General features: G+C 39.9%; 1 protein-coding gene across 1 annotated transcript; it reads right to left on the reverse strand.

Annotated features, from left to right (window-relative positions):
• Positions 1-386: 386 nt before the first annotated feature.
• LOC141086645 (keratin, type I cytoskeletal 19-like) lies at positions 387-7,347 on the reverse strand. The gene is made up of 8 exons (XM_073572887.1): positions 6,499-7,347; positions 6,254-6,336; positions 4,758-4,914; positions 4,510-4,671; positions 3,653-3,778; positions 2,901-3,121; positions 2,151-2,185; positions 387-445 (listed from the first exon to the last, which is right to left on the reverse strand). The coding sequence occupies exons 1-8, from the start codon at positions 7,345-7,347 to the stop codon at positions 387-389; spliced, it is 1,692 nt and encodes a 563-aa protein (XP_073428988.1).
• Positions 7,348-10,907: the final 3,560 nt, after the last annotated feature.

The raw sequence follows: 10,907 nt of genomic DNA on the forward strand, positions 1-10,907 counted from the left end.
TAATATTTGTCAGGCTTTATAATGTAGTGTTAGGGTAGAACCTAAGCGAAGAGTTGAGTATTTTAGGTTTTTCAACTGGATAAGATAAATCGTACATTCATTATCTCACTCCCTCAGCTCAAGAAGGGTATTCTATGTAAGGTGTCACATATAACATATAAAAATATAATATTCATTCTCATAATTAAAACCAGCAGAACGCATCTATAGGAATGAACATTATAATTTTTTCTCACAAACCATTAAACAAAGAATCACTTGCTTAATACCAACAATCACTAATACAAAGAGAATATATGTAAATGATATAGAATTACATTTCTTTAGCATTATTTTCCATGTTTTAGGCTTGGTCTTCACATTCCTCCAATGTGGGTTGCATGTAATTAGCACTTGGGTTCGTAGCAATGCTCAGTGGTATGATGGGCAATTTTGTGGTGAGATCCTAAAGAAAGAAAATACTGGAATGTAGGATTATTCTATAAGATATATTGACATGATTATTTGATAAATACAAGATTCGTATATACTCGTGTATAAGCCTACCCAAGTATAAGCCGTCCCCCCTAATTTTGCCACAAAAAACTGGGAAAACTTATTGACTTGCGTATAAGCCTTGGGTGGAAAATGCAGCAGCTACTGGTAAATTTCAAAAATAAAAATAGATACCAATAATTATTTGATAAATACAAGATAATGATGATGATATTGATAATTGATTGATTGATAATGAATGGATGATCGCTTGGTGCCAAGAGAATATGTGTCCAGTGGCTCATGTTTAATTTGAGTATTAGTTACCTTTCATTGTTTATTACTAAACTAGATGGTGGCCCTATTCTAATGCATCGAGTATTCTAGAATATGTATGTTGTTTATTTATGAAGATTTAAGACAGAACTTGTTCAGTAAAGTTGAGTGAACTATGTCGCGCTGTGAGTGAGGGTTAAATTCCGTGCCAATATCGCTGATTTTGGTCGCTGGGCGCAACCAATCAGAGAAGCGTGGTTCAAATCCCGCGGCAATTTGCGGGGGAACTGCACCTGTCGCTGATTGATCACGTCCGGCCGGCCGCGACCAATCAGGCTAGCGCTGGTCATCTCCCGACTGCGTCGCTGCTGATCACCGTGCGGCAGGAGATGACCCGTGGCAGCCATCAGGAGATCAGCGGCTAGCGCCGCAGATCTCCCGATGGTAAGGGTGGCGTGCGTCGTTCGAATTCCGTGCCAATTCGCGGCCGGACTGTGCCTGTCGCTGACTGGTCGCGGCCAACCGGGCGCGACCAATTATCGACGTGAGATTTCCGTTACAAACAGACAGAATTAGACAATTATATTACTAAATGAGGTAAGCAAGTGCAGGACTTGGCTTCACTGCTCCATACACACAGGGGACGAAGGACCTTAGTTCTTATGATTGGTTGAAGTCCTGTGGTGGGATAAGTAATAGATTACATTCCTGGGATAAACCCTCAAAGTGACTAAACAATTTTTGATTTCGGTCAGAGATATAACATGTCATGTAACATGATTGCAGAAATTGTCCTGTGTGATGTCCATTCTGCTCTAAAAGATACATCTGTCAATCAATTTAGATTACTGCCTACAGTAATATGAGTCTTGTCTTTTAAAGCTGGCCATAGACATGCAACAGCAGATACTCGAATGATCATTCGACCATCAGCAATATATTGCAACTTCACTATCCAAATGGCGTTCATGGTTTTCAGAGAACGGATAAAGCCACTGGCAAATTACACTGGTCTTATCTCCTAGGTAACAAAAGGGTGATCATTAAAATTCCAAATCCCAGATTATTATTTTCCCTGGTATCATCCATCAAGTGAAATTGGGGAAACTCTCATACACATCAAACTATCAGTCAACCATATTAGTCTAGTGTGTATAGGAGACCTAACAGTCCTAACTCTTGATCACATTTGGGATATATTAAATGAATATAGTCTGAAGCAAAAAGCTTTTATGGAAGATGAATCCTTATTTTGTGCTAAGCTGGAAAGGCGCGTACTTGATCAATATATTTAGAATGCAAATAGGTGGTAATCTGCATAGAGCCGTGATGCATTAAGCTGGTGGAGGTAATTTATGTAGTAGAAATCTTGGTGTAGAATCATCAGTTGATGAACTTACCATGCTTTCCACTTGACATGTGATGTTCTGAAACACTAAAAATCAAACCAGCACATTAGTTAGTAAGTGAAGTAAATTAAAAATGTATAATAAAATTAAATGAATATCAAGCAACCGTTAACCAGTATGTAATATGTATGCCTCTGAAAAAGAAAAAAAACTGTCTCTAGTACCAATGGACCTCATAAGTCAGTGTCCAACCCTTTAACAAATCATTACTGTGAATATCACCTGAGTCAGAATCTCATCGCCTCAATAAATGGCACCCATACACAGACAATTTGTTTAGGGTGTAGTCCCTCATCATTAGTCAATTGGGTACAGGATGATTCTTGGGCAGGACTGTGACATAGCTCCAGGGTCTCCTTTCAGAGACTCCAGCTGGCCTAAGAAGTATAAATGTCCAAAATGGAAAAAATTATGCAAATAACGTCTTGAATGTAGCTGAACTTTACAACCAAAAGCTTTTTAGTTTATTCTACCCTTTTAAGAGAAAGAGTGAAAGGCCAATAAGGTGTGTAATACTTCAATTCTCCTGTGGTGGTGCTGTGTAAAAATGAAATACTTGTGAGGTTCCCCTGCAGAAATTGTTTCTAAGCAGTAGGACACCCTTTGATCAATTTATTTTAAGCAAAACCAGAATTGTGTAAGAGGATAATCATTTTGAATAGCCTTGACATAAAATATCAATCTAAAGTGACTTCTTTAATTACTAATCTGAACATTTGTGTCATTTAGTGATATACATACTGAATATCATGCCCATCCAGGAGGCGTTTGTAAGTGGCAATCTCCATCTCCAGGTGGGTCTTCTGATCCATTAGGATTTTGTACTCGTAGTTCTGACGTTCTAGATCAGACCTGACTTGTCCCAACTGAGACTCCACACTGTTGATCATTGCTTGTAACTGGGCAATTTGGGAGCCGTAAGTAGCTTGGGTCTCTGCCAATGTGCATTCCAGGGCTGATGTCTGATATTAAAAACATAGCACAAGATATAAAAAAATGTTATGAACAGGTTCCTAAATATCTAATTTTTTGATTGTGAATTGAAGAGAGAAGCTTAGTTTATAGGAAATCGGCCAGCTGTTTTTTGCTAGGCAATCTGAAGACAGCACCCGGCAGGGTTAAAGCATTGAATTAATCTATGTGTCATGTCTGACTGAGTGGTGTTGTTTTATTAGACTGAAGCTTTAATCACCTTGTGATTATCCTTACTGGAACTACAGCAACTACAGCAGCATTTCAAACCCAGTCCAACTCTGCCTCTCCTGTGATAAGCAGCTTGCTGTCTATAGACAATGTACATAAGGAGCCTGGTGTGGGCTGGGTCAGCTTTCTCAGCTTTGCTCTGCTCTGATTGTGTCAGAACCTCTGCACCCAGTAAACTAAGTGACACATTGCTGGATACAGAGCCTCTTTGCCTATATCATGCTGCCCTCACAGGAGGTAGCAAACACCTGCTGACAGATTCCCTTTAAAGAAATCTATGTCTTTCTCACCATGCTCAGTTGGCTCTGCAGTTCAATCTCCAAGGTCTGGACAGTGCGCTTCAGTTCAATAACCTCAGTTTGAACAGACTGAAGTTGTTCTGAACCTGAAGCTACTTGAAGATTCAGCTCTTGACTCTGTAGATACACAAAAAGCATGAATTCTATATTTACTACATATTAAAGGGCAAATTCATACATAAGATACCTTTTTTTCTAGAACTCTGTTGTAAAACTGCTGAAATATCATAATGTCTTTTTTTTTTCATTTCTGCCTTTTATCATTTTTACATCAGTACCTGGCAGCTCTGCCAACTTTTTGAAAAGTGTTTGAAAGGGGCATAGCCGACAAAATCATCAAGACACCGATCTTGATGAATGGGAACCCGTGTCATTTGAATATGACTTGCTGAGTGAGCAACATAATGATATTTAGAGTATTTTTATTTTATTGTCTTATTTTATATTTTCCACCTTGAGGACCTCGTTTCAATAAAGGTCATGATCGATATTTGACAGCAAGTTGAGATGGGAAGTGAAAAATATGACTAATAACCAATGTTCTTTAGGTTCACAAGTATCTTCTTGCTCCAAGTCAGACCATAGTAGGTATGTTGATGTGAATCTAATCAGGTTTAATAATGGGGCTTGACATAAGTGCCCATTTCTATATTCACAGCAGCCATGGATTGGGGATCAGAAATGCCAATTCTGAAGTTAGGTATGGGATTTAAAGATGGGTATGCTGTAAAGGTTTAAGATTGGAAGAACCCTTCAAGACGTTGTTTTTGTACCCAGGGAGCTACATGGTACATTTGCTCAATTTTTACTACCCATTCCATCATTTTAATATCTTAAAGGATCATTACCCTTTGTCTGAACATGTTCTCTGCATCTCTCAGGTTTCTGTCCATCAGATTCTCATATTCATCTCGGATTTCAGACAGGGCTCTGTTCAAGTCAATAGATGGGGCAGCATTCAATTCAACATTAATTCTGGCTCCAAGTTGAGCACGAAGACTGTTCACTTCCTATGGTACAAGATAAAGGTTTATAAGGTTCTAAAATTCTGCTTAGTCTATCAACCAATTTAATAGAGGCAATGCATCCATGATACCTCTTCATGATTTCTTTTCATCTCCTGTAATTCTTCTTGAAGGTTTTGAACTTGCATCTGAAGACCACATACTTCTTGGTTAAGTCCTTCCAGGACCCTACGTAGAGCATTCACATCTGCTTCAACATTATTACGCATGCTGAGCTCCATCTGATACCTGGAAAGCAAGCAGCAGACATCTTTTTACTAAAGTGAGTAGATCAAGGTTTTCATCACTGTGAGTCTTCAACATGTCAAATGACAACACCCCAGCCAAGACTGACAAATTGTAATAGGCATAGTGCAGGGCTTAAAGGGAACTTGTTAACAGATTCATGCTGTCCAAACATATGATTCAAAGCTTGGCTACACTGGTGTTTTAGCAAAATAAACTTTACAGATCCAGCAGAGGACTATAGAGAGACCAGACTAGTTGAGCTCCTCCCCCCAGATGGCTCTTCCCAATACTACCAGGGGAAAATTGACAGGACTCTCGCAATGTACATATGAGAGAAAGATCTTTATAATTTCATTTTACCAGTCTTTGCATCGATATTCTATGCAACACCATCTTAGGCTTTGTGCTAAGCATAATACATATAACATCATGATAATAAGGCTCAATGATCCTATTATTACTATATCTTAAAATTTGTGTGGGGGAGTCCATGTCCATATATTTGTCCTGTGAATGGTATTCAAGTTACACAATTCTTTATAAAGAAAATATAATTAAGTAGATTTAGTAAGCCAACGCTGCCCACATTTTTTCAAATTGTCCTAAAAATTACTAGTTTTAAAAATTGCGTTGAAAAGGGAGAGTGCTAATTGGGGTAGAACAATGTGACAAATTTATCAATACATCTCATTTGTGCTCAAACTTTTGATTTAAAGTAAGCCACACAAAAGATAATGTGAAAAAGAGATTTTATGTTAGGATGTGTCATTCCATGCATCACTGTGATAAATATGGCTAAGTTTATCTTTAGTTTTTATTTAAACTTAATATTGATAAAGGTATATACTCTTTGTTCTATTTGTTGTGCACTGATGTTAGACAGCCATGGAAGCAATCAGCCGATTTCTGCAGATACAGCGCCTTCAAACTGCGGCAAAAAACTAATCATGTCTAGCCGATATTGTGCTCAGTCAGGCATAAATAGCCCATATCTACCAGAGCGAGAGTCTGCTGTGGATAGCGCTCTATGACATCTATATACCCAACAGTATACATTTGTTGCCCTGAAAAGGTTAACCTCTTTAAATGAATCCCAATGACCCTAATCAGCATACAGATCAGAAGATGTTGCTGTATAAATCATCTATTTCAAGAAAGACATTTGGAAATATAATCTGTTATGGTAAAGGTTCTGCAGGGGTGGAGTAAGACAAAGAACACCAATGATAAAAGTCATGCATCCCCCACTTTGCCCTGAACCCACATACTTAAAGACTATTAGTATTAGTTTTTTTTTTTTGAGAGGTTAATAAATAGAAATAATAATTGGGGTACATACTTGTCCCGGAAGTCATCAGCAGCTAATCTAGCATTGTCAATCTGCAGAATGATCCTTGCATTTTCCAGGGTAGCTCCTGCAATCTATGAAATGCATGAACATTTTAAGCTTTTTGTTGGGATATTAAGAGTCAGATTAATTAATATTTGCAAATGTGTAATAGTAAATAAAGTTTTATATTGCATTTCTAATATACTAAATTTGGTGATATAGTAAATATAATTTTGGGATATCTCCCACTTTACCTGGTTCTGGAGTTCAGAGATCATCCTGAAGTACTGGCTGGAGTCAGGTAGTGAGCTGGGAGCATTATTGGCATACCATTCACAGATTTTGTGATCCAATTGGGCATTTTCTTGTTCGAGAGCACGCACTTTGTCCAAGTAGGAAGATAAGCGCTCATTTAATATTTGCATCATTTGCTTTTCATTAATACTGAGTAGACCATCATTCTTCCAACCACCATGGCCTCCTGAGCTTGCATAATGACCATGGTCTCCATAATGGCTGCTAGACGCATGCTTGGAAAATGAGACTGCTTTACAGCTTGATCCACTATGGTGACTTAAAGATTTGTGGTGGCTTCCATGATGGGACATGTTTGAACCATGTGATGCTCCATGATGTGACAGATGGGAGCCTCCATGGGACATATGAGAGCTACCATGATGCATTTTATGGGAGCCTCCTGGATGGGACATATGAGAAGATGACAGGTGAGATTTATGGAATCCTCCATGATGAGTTAAACGAGATCCTCCCATGTGGTGGGAAAAGTGAGAGCTTCCATGATGGGATCTTGCAGAGTGAGGAGATGAATGACAGCTACCATGATGAGATCCTCCTGAGTGGTGGGACAAATGAGAGCTACCATGGTGGAGCAAATGTGATCCTCCATGCTGAGAGAAATGGGAACCTCCAAGATGGGATGAATGAGAACCTCCATGATGAGACACATGGGATCCTCCTTGATGTGATCCTCCATGATGAGATGAAGACATATGGCTGAACATATTGGGAAAATGGCCTCCTGTGTGGCAATTTCCTTTATGACCACCAAATGAGAAATGACCATGGCTGGTGGTGTGCTTCATGTTGACAAGAAAAGAGAAAGAAGTGGAAAGGGAAAAGAAGTACAACTGGATAGATCTTAAGTCTATGATTGAAGTGTGATACTGCCTCGCTGCCTTCCTATTTATATATGGAGCAGGAGGCGTTGCATATATAACTTTATGTGCTTTTTTTGTGTTTTATTAGTTTAGGTCTTTATTGACTAATAATTCTTGGGTTGATCAGCTGGAGCTTGTGTTTTTATAGTGTGTATTACATACAATGCTAAAAGTAGGTGGAGGGATTCCTGCATATTTGAAGTGATGCTTTGCATCAGACATATCCACACCCTTGCAAATTACATAAGCTCCATGTCTATTTAAACCCTTAATGTCCATTGACATGCATAGTCTGTCATGGCCGGGCGTAACTTCCTGCATCATGACGGACTGTGCACGTCATTCATTTGAACTGTCACTGAGTGTAAACACGCAGTTCAGTGCCGACAGCTGTCTATGACAGCTGACAGGCATGGGATGAGGTGGGGGAGCTCAGCGCTGCAGTGGCTGAGCATCCTGCACTGACAACCAGGAGCAGCGTCCGTCCCTGCCCCTTGCTGCTAACCCCCTGACTGCTGCGATCGAGCGCGATTGCAGCATTCGGGGGGGAGGCAGAGGGTCAGGGGCACTATTTGGCACTACTGTCATTTTATATTCTTCATAAATATCCCCTCAACACACTATTTTCTTATTCATGATTTTTTATGTTTATGGTTTCACTCTCATTTCTCATTTTTTCTTTATATTATATTGATTACACACATCTTTACACTTTTATTACCATTTTTCTTTTCCCCATTTGTTCCATCCTCCATTCTGGTTCACATTGACCATATCCTTTCAGTTCCCACATTTGTTTTAACATTCCGTACAACAGATACCTGCATATTGGTTCTTGCGCATGCCCGGAATGCGCTGCACCGATGCGCTCATTAGGTATGTGTGCAATTCCCGCTGCTTTGCAGCGGTGGATCGCTTGAGTTCCACAGGCATAGGATGAAGTGCCCCATGTGGTGTGGTGATGTCTGGGCATGCGCCGCTTATTAACCAACGTCACTGAGCGGTGGACCTTTTCTATTGGCGTACTTTACTAGATAAGCTAACACAGGCACGTCAATAAGCCATGCCTCCTGATGAAGATTATTGAACGCGCGTAGGGTCTGCAGGCTGGGACTTTCTACTGTTACTGTTAGGGCTCATACTCACTTGTGAGAGACTCGCATGATTTTGGACCAAAGCGTGTGGCTACATGTACTTCTATGCAGCCGCAAGCTCCGTTCCGAGTGCCGGAGGCAGTGCCAGGTTTTAATGCAAGAGACTCACACGAGAATCATGCGTGTCTCTCGCAAGTGAGTAGGAGCCCTTACCATGTGAGTTTTAACCAGACTTGGGAACTTTCTTGCTTAATTTTCACATTATGCATTGAAGCACTTTCTCAAATAGGATCACTACATTCCTCGCACCATCTCATTATGCACTCTAGCACTTTTTAAATGGGGTCACTGCCTCTTAAGCGCCATCTTACTTAACTATGATACCTTTATAGCTCTATTTAGTCAGATTGTGCATATTGATCCTTTTCTTATTCTTCTTTATTTTGCTAGCTCTACATTGATATCTGTAATATAATGCTAGGAGCTTCACTCTGTCCGAAGCCTTTATAGACTGCACAAGTGCGACGCGCCTGCGCAGTCTGGACCCCACAGAGTAACGCATCTGTGGATGAGAAGTGTCGCCCAGGAGATTACGGCATGCATAAGCACTGAATGCATACCTCGATCTCCGGCACAACAACTTACCAATCCGGTATTGCTGCGGGGTCTCGCCGTGATGTCAGTAGAGACCGGGTTGTGGCGCCGGAATCAGCATCTGTGCAGTCTGTGCTTTCAGGCACCTTTTTTTTCGAAGACATACTGCAGTGTGTCTTCAAGAAAATGGCACCGCAAAGTGCGGACAACGCAGGTGACGATATTGGCGGCACAATACCGCTGTCTCCTGACATCACGGCAAGACCCCATGGCAAAACCAGTGTTTTCAAGAAAATGGCGCCGGAAAGCGCGGACTGCGCAGGCGCTGATTTTGGTGGCACAATCCCGCCCTCTCCTGACATCACGCCATTTCCGTCCACCAACAAAATTGTGTCGGACAGCGCGGTCTGCTGATTCCGGCGCCACAGTGTCCCCGTGTCCCCATGCCCCCTCTGCTCACATAACTGATTTATTTAAATATGTAACTGACGCTCACAATTCGGCCCCATTTTAAAAAAACAAGATTTCTGCACCAAACAGTGCCTCTGGTGTCTGTCTTAAAAAGAAAAAAACATTTGGTTCTATATATACACATATAAAGTACACACTTCACCGCCATTTGAAAAACACAAGATTTCTGCGCCAAACAGTGCCTCCGGTCTTTGTTCTAAAAAAAAAATAAAATTTTAGACTATATATATAGACATACAGTATATAGTACACACAGTATATATCGATAAGTATATAGCTACAGTATAGAGGATACTATATATAGATAAGTCAGCAGAGTAGTGCAGAACAGTTTTAACCTATATACAACATCAGCAGAGCACTCAGAGGAGCAATTCAGTGACTTTCTACCGAATATTATATATACAGTATATACAGAAAACGTCAGTGGAGCTATACAGTGACTTTCTACTGAATATACTGTATATATGTATATATATATATAATACGTCAACGGATCAAGCCAGCCACTTTCTACTGAATATATATTTAAAATATGTCACCGGAGTAATCCAGTGACTTTCCACTGAATATATATAAAAAATACGTCAGCGGAGCAATCCAGCCATATTCTACTGAATATATATATAAAATACATCAGTGGAGCAATCCAGTGACTTTCTACTGAATATATATTTGAAATCAAAATATTTTAATGAAAGTTTACAACCTTATTCATTCCGTAACTTTATAATAATGCCCCCCCAAATGCCAACAAGTTCTTTCTTAGGAGGAAACTCAGGCAAAAAAAAAAAGGGCAGAAGCTCAAAAGGTTCATAGAAGTAGGGTTAAAATCAGCACCTTAAATTGCAGCGTCAAGACAATACTGTCAGAAGAAGGGCTGCCTGTCCTAATCTCACCCAAAAAAAGCGTCAACAGATTAGCAAAACTGACGCTGAAAGGCATAGTTCTGCCTAAGAGAGTATGACAGAAGGTGAGCTTCAGCAGCATTGCAAAGCCAATGCTGAGACAAAAAGAGTAGTCTGTACTAAACAACCTGCCCTCTGGGGTAAGAACGTAAGATTTCGCAACACTGCTTTTCTGGCTGAAAACTTCAATGAAGATGACATTGAAACATGCTATCTTGGCCCAGTGAACAACAAATGCTAATTTTGTAATGCCAACCATTTCCAAAATGAAATTACAACAAACTGTTGTCATAATGGAACCATCATACTGGAAGAAGTACGAATGAATCCCTATATTACTAATTGCATGAAAAGATCGGAACCAAACTCCAAGAATTTTATGGAAAACATAAGATCATACAATAGTGCAAATGCTTTT

This window comes from Dendrobates tinctorius, unplaced genomic scaffold, assembly GCF_039654945.1.
Source record: "Dendrobates tinctorius isolate UK_male_01 unplaced genomic scaffold, ASM3965494v1 ptg000032l, whole genome shotgun sequence".
In the NCBI taxonomy this organism is placed as follows: domain Eukaryota; kingdom Metazoa; phylum Chordata; class Amphibia; order Anura; family Dendrobatidae; genus Dendrobates; species Dendrobates tinctorius.

Excerpts from the sequence above, each read along its gene's own strand:
- LOC141086645 (XM_073572887.1), bottom strand. The coding sequence starts at position 7,347 with ATGAAGCACACCACCAGCCATGGTCATTTCTCATTTGGTGGTCATAAA. Across the intron at positions 4,915-6,253 it reads GCTGATGACTTCCGGGACAA|GTATCAGATGGAGCTCAGCA; the intron begins GTATGTACCCCA and ends CTTGCTTTCCAG. Across the intron at positions 446-2,150 it reads CATGTCAAGTGGAAAGCATG|GATCTCACCACAAAATTGCC; the intron begins GTAAGTTCATCA and ends TTCTTTCTTTAG.